At 46.2% G+C, this 26,855-nt stretch overlaps 1 protein-coding gene across 1 annotated transcript in view; it reads right to left on the reverse strand.

Moving 5' to 3' along the window:
• celsr1a (cadherin EGF LAG seven-pass G-type receptor 1a) overlaps nucleotides 1-26,855 on the reverse strand; it is a 149,381-nt gene that overhangs the window by 69,008 nt on the left and 53,518 nt on the right. The window contains 5 exon segments of the mRNA XM_056276325.1: nucleotides 3,408-3,488; nucleotides 16,002-16,090; nucleotides 18,818-18,933; nucleotides 21,960-22,182; nucleotides 26,467-26,755. Coding sequence (XP_056132300.1) covers nucleotides 3,408-3,488; nucleotides 16,002-16,090; nucleotides 18,818-18,933; nucleotides 21,960-22,182; nucleotides 26,467-26,755 — 798 coding nt within the window.

Here is a 26,855-nt window from a genome sequence, read left to right on the forward strand (position 1 = left end):
GAGGTGTGTGGAATCTCCTGATTTCAGTGACACACACACACACACACACACACACACACACACACACACACAGTAGGAAAGTGAGGGAGGAATGCCATAAGGGGAGATATGGGTATGGAGAGGGAGGAAGGAAGGGGGAGAGAAAGACCGAGAGACTTACACTCAGACTTTCAAGTATAAAGGCATAAAGGGGGTCTGTGGTGACAGATTTATCTTTGCACCTGAATGACACACTTGTCTACACATCTGCTCTTTGATTCACGGGTAGTGTATCTCACTCACCTAATCACACATTCATGTATACGGACACACACACACACACACACACACACACACACACACACACACACACACACACACACACACACACACACTCTAACAAATGCATCAAGAAAGCTATACCAGGCAGATCCATTCAAACAGCCAGCCTCAACCAGTATCTTCCTTATTCAGTTAACTCTTCATCTCATACAGATGACTATGAATATACACTGATCAGCCAAAACATTAAAACCACCTGCCTAATATTGTGTAGGTCCCCCTCGTGCCGCCAAAACAGCTCTGACCCGTCAAGGCATGGACTCCGCAAGACCTCTGAAGGTGTCCTCTGGTATCTGGCACCAAGACCATAGCAGCATTTCCTTTAAATCCTGTAAGTTATGAGGTGGGGCCTCCATGGATCGGACTTGTTTTTCCAGCACATCCCACAGATGCTCGATTGGATTGAGATCTGGAGAATTTGGAGGCCAGGGCAACACCTTCAACTCCTTGTCATGTTCCTCAAACCATTCTTGAACAATTTTTCAGCGTGGCAGGGCATATTATCCTGCTGAAAGAGGCCACTGCCAACAGGGAATACCGTTGCCATGAAGGGGCGTACCTGGTCTGCAACGATGTTTATGTAGGTGGTACATGTCAAAGTAACATCCACATGAATGCCAGGACCCAAGGTTTCCCAGCAGAACATTGCCCAGAGCATCACGCTGTCTCCGCTGGCTTGCCTTCTTCCCATAGCGCATCCTGGTGCCATCTCTTCCCCAGGTAAACAACACACATGCACCCGGCCGTCCATATGATGTAAAGGAAAACGTGATTCATCAGACCAGGCCACTTTCTTCCGTTGCTCCATGGTCCAGTTCTGACACTCACGTGCCCATTGTAGGTGCTTCCAGTGGTGGACAGGGGTCATCATGGGCACTCTGACCGGTCTGCAGGTACGCAGCCCCATACACAGCAAGCTGTGATGCACTGTGCATTCTGACACCTGTCCATCATAGACAGCATTAACTTTTTCAGCAATTTGAGCTACAGTAGCTCTTCTGTGGGATCAGACCAGACGGGCTAGGTTTCACTCCCCACAAGCATCAATGAGCCTTGGGTGCCCATGACCCTGTCACCAGTTCACCAGTTGTCCTTCCTTGGACCACTTGGTAGGTACTGACCACTGACCATTTTGGAGACGCTCCAACCCAGTCGTCTAGCCATCACAGTTTGGCCCTTGTCAAAGTCGCTCAGATCCTTACGCTTGCCCATTTTTCCTGCTTCCAACACATCAACTTCAAGAACTGACTGTTCTCTTGCTGCCTAATATATCCCACCCCCTGAAAGGAGCCGCTGTAATTCACTTATCTGTCAGTGGTTTTAATGTTTTGGCCGATCGGTGTAAACAAGTCAAACAAGTCACGTAATGTTAACAGTGATGTCAGAGAAGATTAAGACACAATATAGAAAATAATAAACTACACTGAATTCTTCTCAACAGAACTGAAGGGAACAGCAGACAATCAATCACCTGAAGTGCTCAGTTCAAGAGCCAATCCCTGTCAATGTCTATGTGCGATTAATCCCCGCTGACAGAGTAGTTCACAATTTCACTGCCAAGGAAAACAGTGTTGCAACTCCCCATCTGTCTGCCTGTCTGCCTGTCTGACTGTATGCCAATACTCGGGTGTGCTCAGTTCACGTGAATGAAGCTCAGTGTTCAGTGATGAAGATCTCAATGAGCTGACAGAGAGGTGCGGGATATTATTGATGTGTCCTTCCCGCTCCACAATATTTTGCATATCTGCAGATCCCCTTTCTTTTTTTAGTGGCAATGACAGATATAAACAAGACAAGCAGAGAGGGACAGAAAGAGTAAATTGAAGCAGTGAAGCCAAAGACACAGAGACAGACGAAAGAGAAACAAAAAGAGGGAGAGCGAAGCTAGCCGATAATTAAAGGACACCGTCTTTTCCTCCTACACGTATCAGTTTTGTTCTTTTTTTAATTTTTCCCCTTTTTCTCCCCAATTATATCCGGCCAATTACCCCACTCTTCCGAGCCGTCCCGGTCCCTGCTCCACCCCCTCTGCTGATCCAGGGAGGGCTGCAGGCTACTACATGCCCCCTCCTATACATGTGGAGTCGCCAGCCGCTTCTTTTCACCTGACAGTGAGGAGTTTCACCAGGGGGACGTAGCGCGCGGGAGGATCACGCTATTCCCCCCAGTCCCCCCCGAACAGGTGCCCTGACCGACCAGAGGAGGCGCTAGTGCAGCGACCAGAACACACACCCACATCTGGCTTCCCACGCGCAGACACAGCCAGTTGTGTCTGTAGGGACACCTGACCAAGCTGGAGGTAACATGGGGATTCGAAGCGGCGATCCCCGTGTCAGCAGGCAACGGAATAGACCACCACGCCACCCAGACGCCCCTACATATCAGTTATTTAAGATGAATTTTACCTTTTGACATGCAAAAAATACACAACGCAAAAAGTTCCTAACTCAGCCTTAACAAAGCAATACTGCTTCCTTTCAGATTTTAACTTGGTGTCCAGTACAGTTTATAGGAGTTAAAATGTACGTTCTGATTTAAGAGCATGCCAGACCAGACCGATGCAGACCAAGATAGCGAGCTCAATGTCTTTACTAAGCATCACGTTGTGGTGGTCATTTGGGACAGCGGTGATCAGAGTCGACAGACAGACCACATGCCACTGCCACAGGTGATGGTGATGCAAAGCCCCCGCCCATGTTAACCTCAGCTGAAGACAAGAGTCAGCCGGCAGAACAAACTCCGGCCATACTAGAAGAACTCCGAGTCCATAACGCAGCCACAGCAGAGCCACATAACCACGCTAAAGACAAACTACAACGAAAACCAACAGCCAAATCTACAATCCAGAATGCAAAAAACTGGACCGGACCGGACCAGACCATACCAGGTCAGGGCTAGGTCAGGACTAGGGACAGATCAGAACTGGACTAGTGCATATTGCTACTAGGGAGACCATATTGCCGCTGTATGAGCTAGGTGAGCATCAAGACTTGGTCCACCAAACTGTAAAAAGCAGTGCAGGGACTAAAGGAGACACCAACATTAAAAAAGACCAGAGGCAAACTAGACTAGAGGTCAGAGGTTACCTCCTTCTGATTGAGCTCCAGCCAGGCAGTATAGAGCGGGAGGCGCAGAGCCCCACTGGAGTCCAGCAGGCTCTCCCCATCCTGGGAGAGAGACACGGTGAGAAAGAAAGACCCCATTAGACCTAGAGCGCCAAACCAACCCAAGTGTCACTGTGTGTGTGTGCGTGTGTGCGTGTGTGTGTGTGTATTGCATACATGTAGTACATATGCAATAGTGTTTGCATTTATGTGTGTGCATATGTGTGTGCATGTGTGTGTGTGTGTGTGTGTGTGTCCAAGTTCAAACTGTCATTTGTCAAGATGGTTAAAGTTGCCACACCTACATAGTAATTATGCCAGCGAAGCAACATCCGAAGCAAAACACAATCCCGTCATGCCCACTTCTAAAACACTCTCCTGCAAACTCACACACAATAGGCAACAACTCATGCACTGCCACCTTCACACAAAGTGTCCATGGCAGATTTACTACGCCTCAATTCCCTTTCGGTGTGAATTTTTTTCCGGCAGGAAAACGTTGGGAAATTTCTGCAGGTGGGCAGGCGAGTTAAAGCCCCAATCCTTGATCCAAAATGGGGACGAAACAACAGCCCCACTGCCACATGGGATAGAGAACATATTTTAGTCACACATTACTGATGGAATTCAGTGTTTTAATCATTTGTGCAATGTCCAAGAACTCATTAAAAGCTCTAAACACAGGCCGATGCGGGCCTATTATATTTCTATCTAAGTAGGAAAATGACTTTTTATTTATCAATTATTATTAATTATCATTATATTGTATATTATATATATTTATATTACATTATATTAAATATTATAATTATGTATTATTAATCATTAATTATTAGTATTGTTATTTTTATTTATTAATTAATTAAAATTGATTATTGTTTTATGAAATTGCTTTTTTCATTTTTGTTGATAACAATATTTAAGAAAGTTTTAAATGTCTGTTTAAAAAAGAAAAAAGTAGGGAATGAGTAATTCATCTATTAGGATGCATCATAAGTAATCATCAGCAATAATTGGACTGTTGTTGTCTATGATGCTGTCTATCTCCTTCTTCATCTTCCTCTCATCAACATCATCCTCATTATCTTAACCATTATCACACTACCGCTATTAGGAAACCACAGTGGCTTGTGTTGTCCCCCCACGACAAGACGGCCCTGGGTTCAATCTCTGCTCCTCGTCTCTGGTTTGGTTTGCTCTTACGTCTGTGTTCACGTGAACTTCCCGCCACATTCCACAGACACGAGTGTCTGTTAAATTGAAGACTTTAAATTGTCCGTAGGTATGAATGGAAATGAGAATGATGTGTGTCTCGGTGTTGGCCTTGCGAAAAACTGGCAGCTTGTCCAGGTTCATTTTTCTCTCGACTAAGACTCCAGCCTCCTAAGATTCTTTAAAGTATGATTTCCATTTGTTCTGAGCCTGTACATTTTCCAAAAAAAACCCAACAAAAATCTCCCCTTGATTTGGACCGCGACTGGCTACGAAGGGGTTCAACATCTAATTTTCTGGTGGCCAGAATGTGGATGCATGCGTTAATATAATAATATATCATTTAGGTTTTAAAATCCATGCCAAAAGCAGAGCCTGGAGGTGTTCGATGCCCCGACGAGCTCCGTGTGATGATAACCTCCCGTGTTTGAGGTCCGGGCACACACGCACCAAGACGGGAAAAGAATAACAAGGACTCTTCTTCTGAAACACGTCCCGCCTCAGAACAAAGAGGACGGGGCCTCACCTAGAAAATATCTGGCTAACCTCCCCGAACAGCACTTTGGAGACACACACACACACACACACACACACACACACACACACACACACACACACACACACACACACACACAGGGTAGAAGTACACACAATAGTGGAGGTACACCCACACACCCACACACACAAACAAACACATTTATATTTGAGAATACATACATGTCATATGCACAAACACACAGGCAGACACACACACACACACACACACACACAGAGTGCACACACACCCACATGAAAGAAGTTTTACAAGTTTTAGTGTGCATCGCCATGAGACAGACACGCACCTAATAAGGCATGGGCCCGTCTCTTTAAATTATATAGGCCACCCTTGGACACCATATGTTCTTAAACCTATTAACTATAAATCCAAAACCCAAGTACACAGACAAGTCCACAGACAACTACTCTGAACCACTCACTGACGCTCAGCACTCAACTTTCAAAGCATTTATCCTCTCTCTCTCTCTCTCTCTCTCTTTGTGGCCACATATCACCTAGTCCTTCTCATACAGAAACCCATAGCAGTATATCACAAAGCACCAACAGAGGGGGAGAGAGACAAGATGCAGGGCTGCGGGTTCATGGCTACTTCAGTGTAACATCACAATCCCTTCTGCAAAGAAGACACAATCATAAATAAGGCGTGAGTGTTGGTGTGCAGCTCACTTTACTGAACGGGCTTGGATGTGGAAGGATATATGAAGTGTGGTGGGTCTGACCTGGCTTTCGCTGTCTATATGACCAGCATGGAGAAATCTGTTTTTGATTGCCCCTTTATAATGCTAATGCTATAATGCTACAGGACAGAGGTACTGGAGCTGGTGAGGGCTTAGCTTCACACTCGAGGGCACTTCCATTTGATGCTTCAAATAAAGGAGCCCTCATTAAGGGATGGTCTCTCAGACTACTCCACCACCCTGCTACCTTGTAAAAAGCTTCGATGAGATCTGGCGATGCAGTCTCAAACTGAGATCATTACAACACCACAGCACACTTCCCTTGGATCCGCTTGGTCATTTATACCGTTCTTCCACTGGCACAGAACCGGTGCTGGGGCACCGATGGGGGTGATAATGTCATCACCATCTAAACAAGAGGCAATGTGAGCAGCATGGATAGCTTCAGGGTTTGACTTTATGCATGCTCAATAATAATAATAATAAATCCAGGTAAGGGGCATCCAAGTAAAGTAACATGGCAGTCTACGCTGTTGCCTACCAACACGGGGATCACCAGTTCGAATCCCCGTGTTACCTCCAGCTTGGTCGGGCATCCCTACAGACACAATTGGCCGTGTCTGCGGATGGGAAGCCGGATGTGGGTATGTGTCCTGGTTGCTGCACTAGCACCTCCTCTGGTCGGTCGGGGCGCCTGTTCAAGGGGGAGGGGGGAACTGGGGGGAATAGCGTGATCCTCTCACGCGCTATGTCCCCCTGGTGAAACTTCTCACTGTCAGGTGAAAAGAAGTGGCTGGTGACTCCACATGTATCGGAGGAGGCATGTGGTAGTCTGCAGCCCTCCCCGGACTGGCAAAGGGGGTGGAGCAGCGACCGGGACGGCTTGGAAGAGTGGCGTAATTGGCTGGGTATAATTGGGGAGAAAAACATGGGGGAAAAAATCCAGGTTAGAAAATCACAGAAAGTTGAATCAGTTCATCTGGACACAACATTTATTGAGAGAAACGTTTCATCACTCATCTAAGTGACTTCTTCAGTCTCAAGTGACTGCAGGTATCCCCACCCTTATAAATAATACAGTGGCATAAAGACCAAAACCAACAATCGGTTTCATATGCAAGTAGGTGTGAGCATTAACTATAATTACAATGGCCATGTGTTCTATTCAGTGAGGATTTGAGAAAGGTTGCAATCACAGCAATTTAACTCTAGTTGGTAGTCAAGTCTATTTATATATGAAACCGATTGTTGGTTTCGGTCGTTATGCACTGCAGAGCCCTAGAAAGAGAGAGTTACGTCAATGAGGGGTCAGAACGCGAGAGGGTCACGTGGTTCATGTAGCCGCCGAATAGTTCCAAACGAAGCTTGGCGGGTCATTTAAATGAACTGCTTAGCCGCGATTTCTGGTAACTACTAACCAATATTTTCAGATTTTTACATTCATATATAGATATATTTCAACGTGACACATATTCTATGTGCACTGTTTGGAACTATCCGGGGCTCCCATGATCCGCCATTGCTGTTAAATAATTGGCCCATTGACGTCTACGGAGTTCACGTAACTCTCTTTCTAGGGTTCTGATGCACTGTATTGTTTATAAGGGTGGGGATACCTGCAGTCAGTTGAGACTGAAGAAGTCACTTGGATGAGCGATGAAAGGTTTGTTCAACTACACGTTGTGTCCAGATGAACTGATTAACTTTTTTGTGACTTCAGGGTTTGAATAAAGAAGACACGACTGAAATTAATCACAAAAGTAACCCCAACGCAACTTCTGTGCCCTGGTGAGGGATCTCTCACACCCAGCTCCATAATTGTTCACTTCTCAACCCAGGAGAATAAAAACATTCCAGAGCCCAGCACCGGCATCAGCCCCGCCTTTATGGAAAAAGGGTATAAATATACAAGCACAACAAAAGTAAAGATAAAAAAAAGTGAAAATACAAGTGTCAGAGTGATGACAGCATGTTCACAGAGAGACATGAACTGTTCTAGGCCGGCTCCTCTACAGGTCCAGCAACGGCAGAATTAGAAAGAGCCTCTTTAAAAATGAAAAATGTAGCATGAACTCATGATTCAGCTGCAAGACTACATGCACTAGAAAGAAAGAGAGAGAGATTAAAAGAAAGGAGAAGTAGAAAGAGTGGACATTAGATATTATGCACTGATAACAGCTAGCTAAGCCTGTCTGGGAATGCTGTCCACCCATTCAGCTGTAAATATCACAGTACATATCAGCCAGGCTACAGCTACTAACATGTCTGCTGCCAGGCTCCCGTACAGCATTAGGTATCATTATATATATATATATATATATATATATATATATACACACACACACACATATATATATATATATATACACATATACACATATACATACATACATACATACATACATACATACATACATACATACATACATACATATAGTAAAGACACAGGCATGTCCACAGACACAAAAAAAGACATAATATGATTTGGTGCCCTTGCAGACATCTAGATTGGTCGCATGTGACTGAATTATCGTTTATTCTAGCTCTCACTGGATTGGTACAAAACCCTCTGAGTGTCTCATTCTCTTGTTTCAAGATATTTAGTCTTATATGAATACAAAAACGAATCCAGCAAATGACTACTTTTCATTCTCATAATCTAACTATAATTCCCCTTTATGAATTAATCTGAAGGGAAGAGGTAACACCGAGGGCGGTCTGACAGGGCGCGGAAGCGGGGCAGGCTAAGCTAACTGCTAGCCCATGCAGATCGGCAGTTCTGATAACACCGAGAGCGGTCTGGCGGTGGCCTTGCCTGGCGCTGACTGTGTTTTTAGTGTCGTCGTGGGGAGTGCGGGGAGGTGTGTCAAAGATTTCTGGCTGGGAGAGCTGGCGCTGGATCAGCTGAGGGAGCCTGGTCTGCTGCGTCCAGTGGGCTCAGGGACCACGGCCTTGTCTGGAGCTGCGCCCGAGGAGGAAACATCGAGGGCGGTCTGACAGGACGTGGAAACGGGGCATGCTAAGCTAACTGCTAACCCATGCAGACCGGCAGTCATCCTGGCAGTTGCTCTCTTGGGCAGTGATTTTTTTTTGTTTTTTTGATATGCTGAATATAAGTGTTTTGTAGTTATTTGTAGTCTGGATATATGTGTTCTTGTAGTGTGGAAATGTGTTTTTGTCTTTGTGTTGCACTGCTGTGGGCTGGGGGAAACGATATTTTATTTCATTTCATGTGGGCAGGTGCATGGAATGAAATGACAAATATATGTTCCCGATTCCTGAATGCCACTTTATTTTGTCATTGTAGGTTACAATGAAATGTGTTCTCTGCATTTAACCCATCCTATTGTATAGGAGCAGCTGGCAGCTGCAGCACCCAGGGACCAACTCCAGTTCTTCTTTCTGTTGCCTTGATCAGGGGCACAGAAAGGCGTATTAACCCTAACGTGCATGTCTTTTTTAGGGTGAGAGGAAACCGTAGCACCCGGAAGAAATCCATGCAAACTCCACACAGAAAAGACCTGGGACGGCCTGGGGTTCGAACCCAGGACCTTCTTGCTGTGAGGCGACAGCGGTAACCACTAGGCCATCATGCCGTATCTATTGTATCTATTATTTAGAAAAATCACCAAACGCTGTCATCCGCTACATGGGGAGGGGTGATGGTCTAGGGATTGAGATAGACCACCATATTACCCATGTGTCACAAGTTGAATCCCAGCATCAGCCGCTGGATCAATCCTGTTCAAGTGATATTGGGCAAGGCACTGACCTGCTCCCTGTCCAGTCCTTTTAAACCACTTTAAACAGGACCATCATCTAACTGCCTAGAATAGAGCACTTATTTTTGCTCAGCAGACGTTCGACGAGGCCGAAGCTAAGCATTGCTACTGTGCAGCTGCAAGGTCAGGTCTACAATCCCACAAAAATGAGAAGAAATACAATGATAGGACTATAAAATAATCAAGTTATACAACTGTTTTTAATAGGACAAATTAATCATCACTTATCTAACAAAAACAGGGTGATGAATGAAAATATATTCCTCAACTGTTTTGTCCTGATGTAAACTATGCCGGTGTCTGATATGAGAATATCAAAACACACATGGACCGAATGCTGTCCTGCCCTTTGCCCTATCTGTCCAGCAGGTGGGATGACATCATATCCTGCGAAGAAGAAACATCAAAACCTTCCAAAAAATACTACAGCTCAAAGAATACCCATGTAGACCTCATGAGTGTGTGTGTGTGTGTGTGTGTGTGTATGTGTATATGTATGTGTGTACGTGCTTCCTGTTAAGTCTTATATCCCCATGCCAACACGGCCCACTGTCCTTGAGACATCGCAGCAAGCTCAAATAAAGCAGGAATTTCAGAAATGTCTTTTTCCTGCCACTTCTATTGTGTGACATCTTAAACAGAGGCAGGGTTGTGCACAAACACACACACACACACACACACACACACACACACACACACACACACACACATTCTCTCTATTTGTCTGTCCCACAGAGACATGGGCATACTTTTTCAGCCTGCCCACGCCCTTCCAACAATGGCAACTGCATGTCCGTTGTCATGCCAACCCTCAGGGAGCCCTTTGACCTATGTTTTTAGCCCGAGACACACAGGGTTTTCAAAAGGGTGCAGCGGAGGCGTAAAATAGGGGCATCTGCACAACTCTTGCACCGCCTTATCTGCCCTCTGGCCCTATAAATCAACCTGAGTGTGTGTGTGTGTGTGTGTGTGTGTGTGTGTGTGTGTGTGTGTGTGTGTGTGTGTGTGTGTGTGTGTGTATGTGTGTGTGTTTCCATGTGCAGAAATCATCATCCCCCATCTTCTGACGCATGCATCCATTTCCATTCCTCTCCTTATCTGCTCTTCTTTCCTGATAGGCAACAGTCCAGAACACCAAAACAGATGGAAAGATAGCACTGCGCATGTGTGTGTTAGTGTGTAATTGTGCGTGCTTGTGTGCGTAAGCAGCATATCGCGTGTACGTGTGCATGCGGACATGTGCTCTTGCATGCATGGCGTGTGTGAGCAGAACCCATGTGTTGGCCTACGCTGCAAAGTGGCCTACACATTCATGGGAGTCAACACATCTAATATATGGTGAGAAAAGTACCGGCTTATGCTATATGCGTTTCCACTAATCCCTCGTGACTGATCAGGGATCAGGTAACCAATGGTCAGACTCACACCAACATATAGGAGGGATGAGGGAGGGCTAACCTTGTTTCAGTGCCGGGGTCAACCTCTGGCTAATTGAAATGGAATGTGAGCCCTCTCTGTAAATCACTGGCATGTATTAAGATTGACAGCTGTGGAATGCCATCGGCCCCACCCACCACTGACGTCACTGAGACAGGTGTGTGTGTGTGTGTGTGTGTGTGTGTGTGTGTGTGTGTGTGTGTGTGTGTGTGTGTGTGTGTGTGTGATGGGTTGTAAAAACTGCCAGAATACTGGTGGTCTTTTTCACACCTAATCATGATTAACAAACTTTAGCTGTGTGCATGCTTGTGTGTGTGTGTGTGTGTGTGTGTGTGTGTGTGTGTGTGTGTGTGTGTGTGTGTGTGCATGCTTGTGTGCGTGTGTACATGCATGCTTGTGTGCGTGTGTGTATGTGTGTGCATTTGTGTGCGTGTGTGTTGGTGTATTTGTGTGTATGTGTGTGTGTGTGTGCGTGTGTGTGCACGCGTGTATATGTTGGTGTGTGTGCGTGTGTGCATGTGTGTGCATTTGTATGTGTATGTGTGTTTGTGTGTATTTGTATATGTTTGTATATGTTTGTGTGTGAGACTGTGTGTGCCTCTGTGTGTGTGTGTGTTTGTGTATGTTGGCATGCATGCGTGTGTGTGTGTGTGTGCATGTGTGTGTATATGTGTGTGTGTTTGTGTGAATGTGTGTGTGCGCATGTGTGTGTATATGTGTGTGTATGTGTGTGGTTGTGTGTATGTATGTGTGTGTTTGTGTGTGTGTGTATATATGTGTTTGTGTGTATGTGTGTGTGTGTGTGTGTGTCCATGGGCAGGTGGTTGCATGCATGTGTTGCTACTGTCAAATTGTATCCAAAGTCAGAACTGTGGCGAAGCGGAGGCCACGCATGAAACTCAACAAACAAGAAGCCAAGCGGCTGGTGGACAAGCGAGGGGGAGAACTTCAGCCGAGGAGCTCTGTTCAGACTAGCAGAGTGAAAACTAATCTCTCCATGGTGAGATTATCCCTACAAAACACACAAGACGACCAGAGAAACACAACAGTGTACTTAGAAAATAATATCTCCGGTCGTCAAGTGCCCTGCAACCACGCCGACAAAACACGACAGCGTAGCGGCCATTGTCGCTAACACCAGTATCCTGTTTGGAGGCGCTTCTGCTGAAGTGAGGGGACATGACGCTCAAGTACGCTGCAAATAATGGGCAGAGACACAGCCCTGCAGCTAACATGGCACAGATGGAGCGCGGATTCATCACCTTCCATGAGTGCTTCATTTGCAGGGCAGGATGCATTGCGTGGCGCGCACAAGAAAGTGGCTAATCACCGCTGAAACACGAGAAGGCTTGGCATTGTTTCTTCCGTCCTCCTGGCTAGTGCCGGCCTGAGAAACGGGGTAGCCTCGCAGAGAAATGATAAAATACAGCCTCTGAAATGTGACACTGGATGCCTCTGGTTGAAGTAATGCCATCAACATCTTATACATGAGGCCAAGAGAGGTGGAGGGGGAGGGGAGGTGTATCTTTATAAGTAATGAGTGAGTCTCTATTTTAAAAGCTGTTCCTCAAGGCACCAGAGAGCACATGGCTTCCACTTAGTGTAGAAAGGTTTTCCGAAAGGTGTGCCACCTCTATCTAGCACATGTGCTCTCACTTGTCCACAAAAAAATGAATACACTAATTTGGAAAACAATACACAAACAACTGTCTCGGCTTCAATCAGCTATATAACCTGGTACATCGCAGTGGGACGCATAACTATGATGAGGGTTATTCATTCAGGGCGTGCCGGCTGGGTAGGGCGGTTCTTGCAGCAAAACACAACTTGCAAAAGTGCACATCAACTATTAACGGGAAAGGGCGTCCGGGTGGCATGGCAGTCTATTCCGTTGCCTGCCAACACGGGGATCGCCGGTTCGAATCCCCGCGTTACCTCCAGCTTGGCTGGGCATCCCTACAGACACAACTGGCCATGACTGCAGGTGGGACGCCGAACGAATGTGGGTATGTGTCCTGGTCGCTGCACTAGCGCCGCCTCTGGTCGGTCAGGGCACCTATTCGGGGGGGACTGGGGAGAATAGTGTGATCCTCCCAAGCTCTACGTCCCCCTGGTGAAACTCCTCACTGTCAGGTGAAAAGAAGCAGCTGGCGACTACGTGTATCGTAGGAGGCATGTGGTAGTCTGCAGCCCTCCCTGGATCGGCAGAGCAGGAGGAGCAGCGACCGGGACAGCTCGGAAGAGTGGGGTAATTGGCCGATAAAATTGGGGAGAAAAAGGGAAAAAAAAAAAGAAAAAAAAAAGGATTATTCATTCAGGGCGTGCTGACTGGGTACGGGTTCTTGCAGCAAAGGGCAACCTGCAAAAGCGAACATCATCAAGTATTAACGGGAAAAAGGTGTTTTCTGCTGGAACCAACTGAGCAGCATGAAAATAAACTTAGCTCAGCTACTTGCGGTGTTAAATTCAAACAGTTAATTTCATAGTAAACATGTACTGAGTCAAATGGCCATATTTAGCTTGGTGTCTTGGTTCATACTGTCACAACAATACCTGCAGGCCCTGGAAGTTAGATACGGAAAAAAAAAACAACCCTGCAATCGACTGCAACATACACCCGTCTCATATAAAATTACCAATTGAGGGGATATATGAGCTACGTTATGAAATAATCGCTGTGTCTTTCTGGTTTTAGCAAAATGGAAAGATGACCAGTGTGGGAACATCTTGAAAAGTTTCTCCGGATACTTGAGTGAAACCTGCTGACGTGTCTTAAAAAAAAAAAAAAAAAAAACCTTTTTGCAGAGACTAAAACGCGCTAAAACTCAAATATGCTAATCAGGAGGGAAAAAAAACTTTGGAATTAGTCCCAATCCATCATCAGCTGTCACTCGGCAGAGGATTTAACTTTTGACAGACACAAACACATATGAAGCTTCGCTGTCTGGTACGCTGCACATTTGGATGAACCTGTGACCCCCCTGGAGGAACAAGCTAGGCTCCTCCGCAGCTTTGAGGAAAACTATACTATAATTCACCTTCACCCAAGTCAGAATGATGAACTTGCTGCAGGGTTTGCGTCTCCAGCACCGCCTGCGTTGTTATATAATAGTGCCTCAATGTCACGCTAGCCAAAGGCGTGAACTTTTAACCCCGAATCGGCACCCGGGGTCAACCGCCTGAGACGCCTCAGAAGAAAGCCACGGGTGTTAAACCTCATTTCCACAGTAGGAATTTGCACAATCCAACCTGAGAACCAGCTCCTACAGTTCTGATCTTGTGCAATGTGAAATTTATCTCGCTGGTTCAAGGTCGGGCGCAAAAGTGAGAAATTCTGTTTTGGCAATCTGGCACCTTTTGTGAGACAACGAGAGTCCGTGGATAATGCTTGAATGAAGTTTTTTTTTCTTGTGCATTTTTTACCCCCCCCCCCTTTTTTTCCTCCTCCCCAATTGTACCCGGCCAGCTACCTCTTCTGAGCTGTCCTGGTCGCTGCGCCACCCCCTCTGCCGATCCAGGGAGGGCTGCAGACTACCACATGCCACCTCCGATACATGTGGAGTCATCAGCAGCTTCTTTTCACCTAACAGTGAGGAGTTTCAACAGGGGGACGTAGCGCGTGGGAGGATCACGCTATTTCCCCCCAGTTCCCCCTCCCCTCCCCGAACAGGCACCCTGACTCACCAGAAGAGGCGTCAGTGCAGCAAGCAGGACACATACCCACATCCGGCTTCCCATCCGCATACACAGCCAATTGTGTTTGTAGGGACGCCCGACCAAGCCGGAGGTAACACGGGGATTTGAAGCGGCGATCCCCGTGTTGGTAGGCAACAGAATAGACCGCTACGCTACCTGGACGATGACTGATGATTTTCTTTTCTTAAAACGAGAATTTGGATTTGATCAAAAACTAATTTAAGGGGAATGCTGTCGTTTTTTGCCTTGTGAAAAATTATTCTCGTGATTGCTGTTTCCGAACAAACAACAAAACAATGTGAAATTCAAACTTTGTGCTAACCACCACCAGGCTAGACACAAGCACCTCAAGCAGATCACAGGTGAAGTTACAAAACGCTACAGCATGGACGCTGAAGCAGTGCCTCTCTACGTCTGGAACAGCAGCCATGGTCTTTTGAAGAGTCCGGATTAGTTCAGTTTCAAAAGAGTCTGCAAGCAGGACCCCCCCCACACACACACACACACACACACACACACACACAGACCTGGGACAACAAATGGGGACAGCTGTTGTATAGCTAGTTCATACTCTCTGCTCTCTGAAGGTCTTGACACTGCCAGACAAACTCATTTTAATGCAAAGGCAGCTCCAGTTGGTCCCGACAACTCCAACAACCAACAATTCCAATGTCTTGCTATACAGTCAGACAGCCATACTAACACATCCACTGGGCCGGTTTCAAGGACAGGAACAAATATGCTCTTCCCTCTCTCGCTCTTGGATGAGGGAACTGAATGTTGGATGCCATTAAATACGAGCGTCCAACTGTGCGTCGACACAAAGTCGGATGCCCATTCAGTCGACTGGTATTCTGTTTCCGTGTCCTTGCTGATCGCCGAATGTTCATGAGCTCAAACAGCAAACGCGAAAACTGTCCTAGCAAATATTGACATTGAGAGCAGTGTCACTTGCAAGCGTCTGATATTTACACCCGGTGTCAGGGTTGCAGAATCTTCCAAAGAATTTTTTCATGCTTTAATATGATCCCTGACCCACAAATCGACAAACGGAAAGTTGGAGAAAACATTCCAAGGTATTTAAACCGAGCAAATCCTCAGCATGAGCAGCCTATCTGGTATCTCCTATCTCTGCAGGCAAACGAAAGAAAGACGAAGAAGGAAAGAAAGAAGTTTAGACATTGACGCTGACGGTGGCTGATACTTCTCCTTACCTTGTTGTAGTAGTGGAGCTGGACAGAGTGCCACTGGCCATCACTGACCCCGCCGGGGACGAAGGGAGACACCGTGGTCTTCGTCTCTCCTGGACAGGGAGGGACAACGGGACAGAAGGGTGAAGAAGAAAGAAAGACAGGTGGACATGATGGAGGAAAGGTAAGTGTGTGTGTGGGGGGGTGTAGGATAGAAGGTAGGAGAGATGGAGTGGGGAGTGCAGGAAGGATGAATGAAGAAAGGGAATAAGTGAAAGGAGGAGTCCGGACATGGGAAGAGAAGAGAAGGAGAGCAAATGAGGGACGGAAAGGATAAATGAAGGGGTGGGGAGAAGATGACAGACAGAGAGGATGGCAAGGAAGGAGGGATGGGGGAGGAAAAGAGAGATGGAGAAAGAAACACAGAGGTTACCTAGCAGCCATTTTAATGGTCGAGTACAGCCAGGCTCCTGCATGCAGACTTACAAAAAGAGTCATTTGGTGCTACAATAGAACACGTTAACATCATCACTTTAACATCAGTGACTGCATGACAATGGATAAGTAACGCCGACACAGTGTGTCAGTTAAAATAGTTGAAGCTTCCCTCTAAATATTCAACCAGTTACTGATTAGCAACAATCAATAGGGAAATGCAGCAGCCAAACATGCCTTTGTCACACACACACACACAACACACACACATAGGGCGAGAGAGAGAGAGGGGGAGAGCGAGAGAGAGAGAGCGAGAGAGTGAGAGAGGGAGAGCGAGCGAGAGAGGGGCTGATGATAAATGAAACTCTATCAATGGTGCCCATTGAGAAGCTTATGTTGCAGCACAATGGCAGCAGATTTACTAAGGATTTACTCTGTGTTTACCGAGGGCAGGGGTAGCCAGGGCCGCAATCCACTGCCCTGGAAATCAGTACACAGTGTCACAGTGCTGACAAAGAGTCAGAGAGAGTGTGTGTATGTGTGTGTGTGTGTGTGTGTGTGTCTGAGTATGAAACCGTGTGTGTTTATGATAAGAGATATATGAGTTTCCACAGCCATGGATTCATAACATAGCATCATAACACTGACATATGTGTATGTGTGTGTGTGTGTGTGTGTGTGTGTGTGTGTGTGTGTGTGTGTGTGTGTGTGTGTGTGTGTGTGTGTATGTGTTATGATAAGTGATATGTGTGTTTCCACAGCCATGGACTCGTAACATAGCATCATAACACTGATGTGTCTGTGTTTGTGTGAGTGTGTGTGTGTGTGTGTGTGTGTCTGTGTGTGTCTGTGTGTGTGAGAGAGAGAGTTAATAAGTGTTATGTGTGCATGTGTGTAAAAGAAAGACAGTGACTGTATCGATACGTTAGCGTTAATGAGTAACGTATGTTATGCAGGTCTGTTGTAAAAAGTGATGTGTCTGTGTGTGTGGAGGATGAGTGAAGCATGTCTGAGCAAAAGAGCGGTGTGTGTGTGTGTGTGTGTGAGAGTTAATAAGCTATCGAGTGAGTGTGTAGATGAGCTCTACTGAAAGAGAGACAAAACCCAGGTGAGCGACAGGAAGGAAAACAGAAGAAACTCTTCCAACCTGCCGCACGTCTGACTCATACGCCACCTGAACCTGGCGACTTGTGAACATGCATATTAAGTCATATTTGTAATCTGAACTAGGGCACCAGCACTTGGCTTCTTTCCCAAAACAGCTTCACTCAATATAATCAAATTGGACTGGATTGTTCCCTGTAAGGGACCATGGGAAAACCGGCTCGCATGGAAAACCACAGTTCAACTATGTGTGTGTGTTTGACCTGCAGCTGAAGGGTTATGAGCCAGTTAAACAGTGTTTCACTCTGCGTATGTGTTTGTGTGTGTGTATGTGTGTGTGTGTGTGTGTGTGTGTGTGTGTGTGTGTGTGTGTGTGTGTGTGAGTGTTTTTACGTCCAATGCGTGTGACTGTGTGTTTGCGATAACTTGAAACTACAAATTCCAATTTTCAAAACAGAGTTTGTCTTGTATGTGTGAATGAGCGAGACTAAGCGTGCGATTTTTTTTTTTGGAAAAAAGTGAAGAGTTTTGAAGTTAAATCAGAGAAAATCAAGCTCCAAATCTGTGCAAAAGTGAAATGGCAGTTGTGTGTGTGTGTGTGTGTAGGTCTTTCTGGATGGTTAAGTCTCCATCATTAATCAGTCTGGCAGCTCTCTGAGGAAGCAGCTCCTTTCAAACCTGCAAAAAAATACCGATTCTCCCCCCCCCCCCACACACAGTGTTTGTTCTGATTCTGTGCACGTATATATGTGCACAAAATCAGGATACTCTCACAAGGACTGGGGTGTGGACCGATATACACACCGAGTACACATTACTATATCCACATACATGTAGTTGGAACACACTAACATTGGCACATTAAGAAAGGCACGCACACGCACACGCACACACACGTATCACATGACATGCAGTACTTGTCTGTGCCTGTCAACTGTAAAGATCACACTGATAGAGCTATTTACTCAATTCTTTGTGAAGGTCACATTAGCCAGGTACTTCCATCCAGGCTGGGCTACTTATGCTGGTGTTCAGGGTAGCAGCATTTAATATACCTGGCCACCACACAGAGGAACACTCGCAAATAAAGTCCAGAGCATGCATGTGTGCACACATGCAAACTGGTGCATACACATGCATGCATGCACGCAAACAATTCTGAGTGCAAACATGTGCAAGTTTACAAACACATAGCACAGACACGTGCTCATTCACACAAAGTCAAACTCGTGCACCACACCTGAGCCCCACACACACACACACACACACACACACACACACACACACACACGAGGGCATACCTCCAGAGAAGGTGAGCTGGATCTGCTCATTGATGATCTCCAGGGCGATGAAATCGTGTTTCTCATTGAACCTGCCGTTGTAGAGGAGCAGGGCATTTCTCTCTCTGGTGGCAAAGCTGCAGAGATACAGACAGACACAGAGTGTGAAACTGTGATGGACAGACAAGCAGACAGATAAAAAAGAGTAAATGACAGATCTAGAGCCATTGAAACACAGACAGAGACACAGCTGGCGTCAGACACAAACATGTGCAAGTAGACAGGCGAACAGACATCATGAATATTAGCATGGATGACAGACAGAAAGACAGACATTTTGTCATTCAGAGGTATCACCATCAAAATCATCATGTTCATCATTGGTGGTCACTCGGGGTCGAGTATGACTATCCTCCTTCTCGGTCCTTGTGGGTATCCTTGTGGGAGGACGCCTGCACATGGTGGCCAGAGTCCAATGGCATGGTGATTGGGGACCAAGATGATTGGGGACCACCCTCTGTTGCAGCCTTCATCCGCCTTCACTGCTGTTGTGACCTGGAGACATCTTCCACCAGTTTCACCGTTGAGGTCTTTGTTGGATTGTGCTTCGTCTAGAACCTCCCCCTTGACCTAGCCATCTTGGGTGACCCTACCAGGAGCCAAGCTCCGGGTGGCACTGCTCTCGGGATCATTAGTACATGCAAGCTTCTCCACCACGGCAAGGTGGCGATCCAGGAGAAGACTATCAAAATAGCTTTTACTGGAAGCTTCTCAGCTTCAGTTATTGTTGACAATTCCACTCCCCAAGCAAATGTGCCCTGTTTTAGCTCTCTGGTGCCCTGCAGGAACCTCTCATCTCCAGTGTATAATACTTTTTTCTGACTAATTTCCCCCCCTAAATACTTGTAGTATTCCACATCAATGGGACAAAGGCATATTATTGAAAAGCATGGCAAAAAAAAAAAAATTGCAAACAGGATGAAAAGAAGGTGAACTCAACTCTGATGTTGAATTTTTGAAGATATGTGGTGTGGAGTTAGGAGTCGCGTGTATATCCGTGGGGTTATTTAGTACTCAAAAGTGCAAGTCAAAACACTTAAAACAGTGTCCTTGTTCATGAACCAGTCCTGTGGCGGGGAGAGCTGCACTATTTTTGCAAGCCCAAGTCTGAGATCTCTGACATTTCGGTGAGATGCTCAAGAGAAAGAGGACAAAAAAAGAAAGAGATGGGCAGCAATAATTAGGAGGACGCTTAGATCACCTTTGCAAATAAGGCAATGAAAACATTAATGTGGTTTTTCTCCCTGCTTGCTCATGTTTTCCGATAACATTCCCCTACACCTATCCAAATCAAACAGAGGGGCTCAGAAGGCCAGGGACGTGCAGACAGCTCCAGGATGAAAGAATGGAGGCGCTCTTGAGGGAAAGTCACTTGGAAGGGAAAGACAGGATGTGAGCGTAGAGCCGGTGAGCCCGTGAACAAAAAACAGCTCCCCTGTCAAAGATGATGAGTGTTTGACTGTATGCGTGTCTGTGTGTGTGTGAACGCGTGTGTGTGCATATGCGCTTGTTTGTGTGCACAGTACACTGTAAAACTAGAGAGTGACTGAGAGAGAGCGGCCTACTTCTACTCACCCAACAGTGTGTGTTTGAAGAGGGCACAAAGTTGGCCTGTGTATGTAGGTGTGTGTATTTGTGTGTGTTGGGAGTATTAGGAGAGGCCAGAGGAGTCAGCCGGCAGATGCCAGTGGGGGCGGCGGGGCAGGAAGTCAGGGCGGCTATAGCCAAACACTGATAAGGGCAACTCATCACACGGCCCTTCCTGTTTTCACGCAAGGGCAAACCTGTTTCACCGCCGCATCATATCAATCAATCTCATCGCACCTATTACTGTTAATGAGCCACGACACCAAAACCAAAGTTCTTTGGGAAAAATATTTACACTGTGCACATGTGTGTGCGAGTGTTTGTGCACATTCTCTGCATGGTCTTTGCTCCTTTGCTTGTCTGCAGCTTGCACTGGTGTGCCTGCATAAGAGTGTGTGTGACACGTGTGCATCTATGTAGTATGTATACACAACTGCATGTGTGTGTTTGTGAGCAGAGAGGGACACAATGGAAAAGTGAGTACATGTCTTGGCCCAGTTGGCATATTTAGTCCCTGAACTCAACCGAGTTTATTGACGATATTCGTAGCCCTCCTGCTAACACAACCCTTTACTACACAAAGACCTACTTGTACCACTGCCATCGAGCTCTGTTGCTACCTATACAACAGGGACAACTTTAATGGCCTGTGGATAAATCCAACCCATTGTATAATCTTTTTTTTTAAATGTCATAAACCATGGGCGTCGGGGTAACGTAGCGGTCTATTCCATTGCCTAGCAACACGGGGCTCGCCAGTTCAAATCCCCATGTTACCTCTGGTTTGCTCGGGCATCCCTACAGACACAATTGGCCGTGTCTGCGGGTGGGAAGCCGGATGTGGGTATGTGTCCTGGTCGCTGCACTAGTGCCTCCTCTGGTCGGTTGGGACGCCTGTTCAGGGGGGAGGGGGAACTGGGGGGGAATAGCGTGATCCTCCCATGCGCTACGTTGCCCTGGTGAAACTCCTCACTGTCAGGTGAAAAGAAGCGGCTGGCGACGCCACATGTATCGGAGGAGACATGCGGTAGTCTGCAGCCCTCCCCGGATCGGCAGAGGAGGTGTAGTAGCAACCGGGACGGCTCAAAGGAGTGGGGTGATTGGCCGGATACAATTGGAGAGAAAAATGGGGGAAATTCCCAAAAACAAAAAAAGAAAAGAAAAAAAGTCATAAACCACAACAAGCATAAAAAAAATATATTTTGTAACTCACTAAAATACATATTCTTCAGTGCTAGACACCTTATGTATCGTGTTGCTCATAAGTAATCTTGATGAACAACTTTTTAAAGATCAGGATACCTGTAAGTCTCCAACATTTTCATTTTTTAATCATAAGAGTATGTGGCTAACAATCAGCCATGAAAAAAGAAAGCACACAAGAAAAGAAACACTCAAACCAGCAAACAAAGAACAAGAACAAACTCAAGCCAAAAATCTCATGGTTGCATGTGACGGTGTCGCGCTCAAACGGACCCCCTCTTAACAACCCCCCCCCCCCTCCCATGGCACTTACACGAAGGAGACGGTGAAGTGGAACCTCTGTCTCAAGCCCCGGAAGGTGATAAAGGACTGGCCGGGGAAGCTGCGGGTGGTCATCTCACAGTAGGGTTTCTCGTACTCCCCCGGGGGACAGTGGCACCTGAAGCCCCCCACCAGCAGGTCCACACACTCCCCGCCGTTCTTACACACACCCGGGACGCACCGGCCCGACTGCGCGTTCACCTCACAGTGCTCACCTACGAGACGAAGGCGAGGGAAAGATCAGCACAGGACAAAGGAGAACATTATTTTAAGACTATTTTATACTTTTCTGACCTATGCTGCGTGTGTGTGTGTGTGTGTGTGTGTGTGTGTGTGTGTGTGTGTGTGTGTGTGTGTGTGTGCGATTTTTGCCAGGTGCATGTGTATTTATCATGTTGTTCGTATCTGATAAATGAATTTCCTGACATTATAACATAATCTTATCTGTTTACAGTGATCATCACCACATCTGCGTGTGTACTCGGAAGCGTATAATCCTTTGTAGATTGAAACACAGATATTCTGACCACGGTTTTGGCTGCAGGACTTTTCACCGAAATAGAGGTGTAGACAGGGGCCAGCCTTTTATTTTCAGTCAAGCACAGTCAGGCAAACACATTGGATTCCTTCCCATCGACTCTGCTGCATAAACACAATGTCCTGACGGGGCAAAAACATGCCCCGGTTTAATTCCCCCTCTTTAAACTCTGGACACAGTTCGAGAAAAGCCAATCTGCCTTTAAACCGTGAGCCATACGACCACTGCAAAGCTCTGTTTATGGGCCTTTTCTGGGAAGCACGGGTCGCAAGAGCCAACGGCTAATGTTACCATATTTGGAGAGAGAAAGACAGAGAGAATTAAAGAAAGCTCAAGAGGAACCAAAAAAAGAAGAGTGAAAGACACAAGGAAGTGGAAGAAAGAAAGAAAGAGTGTTGTATTCAGATATACCAAGTGTGAAATTAACTGGGAGTCTATGTCTAAGAAAGAAATAAAGAACCGAGTAATCAATTAACCGGGTATCCGGGTAGCGTAGCGGTCTATTCCGTTGCTTAGCAACACGGGGATTGCCAGTTCGAATCCCCGTGTTGCCTCTGGCTTGGTCGAATGTCCCTACAGACACAACTGGACGTGTCTGCGGGTGGGAAACTGGATGTGGGTATGTGTCCTAGTCGCTGCACTAGTGCCTCCTCTGGCCGGTCGGGGCGCCTGTTCAGGAGGGAGGGGGAAGTGGGGGGAATAGCATGATCCTCCCACGCGCTATGTCCCCCTGGCGACCCTCCTCACTGTCAGGTGAAAAGAAGTGGCTGGTGACTCCACATGTATCGGAGGAGGCATGTGGTAGTCTGCAGCCTTCCCCAGGTTGGCAGAGGGGGTGAAGCAGCGACCGTGACGGGTCGGAAGAGTGGCGTAATTGGCTGGATACAATGGGGGAGAAAAAGGGGAAAAACAGATTGAGAGAGCAGGAAGCTCAGCTGGTTGCTGGTGTGTGGGAGCAGCTTAGCGGTAAAATGATGATAAGTCATAAGATTTCCAATTGCCTTGTAAGGTATGATTAAAGTCGTATTGACCTGAATCTAATTGAATGGCTGAATCCATCCTGAACCGTTCAAAAATGAGACTGCATATGGGCCTGGACCACACATCATCATGCTTTCAGTCCAGTCCTCAGTCCTTCTATCTCTCTGTGGTACATCAGGAAACTCAGCCTTGTATTATTTCTGGAGTCCAAGTGGAAGTTTACAGTAAGATTAAACTGCGTTGAAGGGGAATCATTCATTGTGCTGGTATAACATGAGCGCTGCAGAAGGCGACTCACATATTTTGTTGTTTTACATATTAATTCAATCTACCATACAACTGGACAAATACAAAATAATCACCAGTTGCATAGTAGTTAAATTTGCACAATGTCATGGTCATGAGGCACATTAACTGTTATTACACTGTTGTGTTGATCTTCTCCAGTGAAGAACCTTTGGTTGGATCTAGTGTGGTTTCTCCAAGCTGGTCTGATATCCATGGTCTTCTACAGCCAAAAGCTTCTCAACTACCCAATAACCTGAGAAGGTTTTGGTTCAAAACTGACCCAACGTGCTGTTTTGCTTTGCTCTCTATTCAACCGAGGTGGTTTTATCCACCCATAGCCCAACAGACTACCTACTGTCAACTCTGTGGTGTCCACAGAGATTTCTCAGGTGGAATTGGCTGGACCTAACTGGCTGGACCTAAAATATGTTTTCCAGTGTCTTAATAGGAAACTCCATCTCGGCTCTTAAGTTATCTGTCATACTATCTTGTCCAGTGTCCTACTTGCACTGAGTCAAGCCCTGGTAGAGTCCTCCACTTAATTGACCGTGAGACTCTGTTTTGGCTCACAGATACATAAGACAGTCCGCAACTTTGACACAGTTTCCTGGCTCTGCTTGTATATACATTTCTCTCACCGACAGACCAGCAGACTTACATATTTGCCTTACATTTCATCTACAATAGCCGCCCCTGTGTACACAACAGAGTTGTGTGTCATTTTGAGGCATAGACAAGATGTCGGTGGTACCAACTGAGACTGAGTGCAAAACACACCCACACACACACACACACGTAGGACCCTGATGCTTAAGTCTGGAACCAGGTAATGGCTCTTCTCTCCTCAGTGTAATCCCTCTTTCCGAGGGAGGAATTAGGAGGATCCATTTCCCTGTATGGTAGGAAACCCAAGGAGGACAGAGCAAGAACCTGCTGTCATCAGTGTCATAATGGCCACCGATAGCCCCTGGCTATCTAAAGTTGAACTGTGACCTTCAAAGGGGGAGTCGGACACAGGAATGGAAACAGGTATGGAAGTCTGATGGATGGATAGATGGATGGATGGATGGATGGGAGAGAGCTAGAAAAAGAGAGAGGGGATAGAGATCAACTACATTAGGTGAGTGAGAGAGAGAGAGAGAGAGAGAGAGAGAGAGAGAGAGAGAGAGAGAGAGAGAGAGAGAGAGAGAGAGAGAGAGAGAGAGAGCGAGACTGACAGGCAGGTATAATAAGGTAATTATATCAGATAAGAGACAAAATAGAGGCGAGGGAGAGGAAAGGTAGACTGGAAGGAGGAATGGAGGGAGGGGATGAGGGCTGTCAGAGGCCCTCCAGGCCCCATTAAGGAGAGACAGAGAAGTGGAGACAGCCTAGTATCGGGTGAACATGAGGGGAAATGTGGGAGGAAGATCACTGATGTGGGGAAATATTTCTGACAGAGATTTCAATGGGAATGCTGAAAGCTCCTGGGGCTTCCTATCACCCATCTACCACATCTACTGGATACTGGAAACACATTTTCTGGACTTGCTTGGTCAATGTAGCTGGTTTGGTTTGGCCCAGCCAATTGGGTCTGCTAACTCAATAACCTAAGTGTTGTCTTGACCACGACTCCCCATCTCGGCTCGCAGATAAATAACAGGATGAGAAGACAATCAGTTACTTGGCTTTCCCTCTTATAAATATTTTTTAGCCACTCATCCTGGATATTTGTTCCCTCAAAAGCCATCTTTGCCCTAAATCCACAGTCAATGGTGACTGTTTGGAGACAAACAAGGAATAATACAAGAATAACTGCATCTACAGGGCTTGGCAAAACAGATCAAGTGGATGTTTAATGTGGAGCAAAAGTAGAATTAAATTACATGATGGGTCACAAAAGTACTAAAGATGAGAGATTATGTTAAGGTTTTAGTACCGTGGCACTGGGGCATAGATAGAAAGGTGGGATGGATCTGGCTAAGCTAGCTAGACAGCATTCCATATACTTCTATAGAGTCATAAATCTGTTTTTGTGCACGTCTGTGCATGTGTGCACACATGCATCTTATCTGTATGTGTGTGTCATCCGGCAGACTTTCCCTTTTATCATTGGGGGTCAAACACAAACCACATACAATGAGTCGTAAGAGCTTTTACAACTTGTCTGTGAGGTTTTGAAGAGGTTATTAAGGCAATCATGAGAAATTCTTTGAACGCTTCCCATCTCTTTACAATAAATTTTCATAACTTATCATGCAAAAGGTCTCTCATGCAGTCTCTTAAGTGTTACATAAGTAGTATGTAGTATGTTATGCTTGAAACTGATGATAAGCACAGCAAAGGGTGTTATAATTCAAGACTTCCTGTTTTCAAATATTAATATGGGTCATGACCCAAAGAGGGTGTGGGAATTTTAAAATGAGTCACCAAATTATGTTTGAAAAATTGGAAAGAATTGAAAGTGATTATCCATGACTGTATTTCCTGAGGCTGTTTAAGTCCTTCCAGCAAAAGGGAGGCTACATAAAACTCCATAGACCAGGAGGTAAACAATCTAAAAACATCATTCTTTTTCATATTAGGGCACACAACAGACTCTGGGATCAGTTTCGGGTGGAGAGACGGAAGGATGTCTGACGCCAAGACAACACAACACTAGCTGCGAAACATATGGTAACATCATATCGTCCATAATCTATGACCAACTCACCAGTGAAGTCCTCCAGACACTCGCAGGTGTAACCTCCCTCTCGGCTGCGGCACTTGCCGTTGTTCCTACACGGTCCCGAGTAGCACAGATCGATCTCCGTCTCGCAGTAGTCCCCGGTGAAACCTGCCGGGCAGCGGCAGCGAAGCCCGTTGATGGGATGGATGGGCCGAAAAAGGACCGTGTCAGAGGAGATGAAGGGAGGGGAGCTGTCGAACTTCAGCACGGACACACACTTCATGTAGTTCTCACAGGGCTCCCGCAGGCAGATGTTGTCATCGAATGGCAGCACCTGGAGACGGTGGATGGATGTTAAAGGAGCATTCTACGATTTATTTCAATGGATTTATTTTTTTGGTTTTTCCCCTTTTCTCCCCAACTGTACCCATCCA

The sequence above is a fragment of the Lampris incognitus genome, chromosome 3, assembly GCF_029633865.1.
Source record: "Lampris incognitus isolate fLamInc1 chromosome 3, fLamInc1.hap2, whole genome shotgun sequence".
Taxonomy (NCBI): Eukaryota; Metazoa; Chordata; class Actinopteri; order Lampriformes; family Lampridae; genus Lampris; species Lampris incognitus.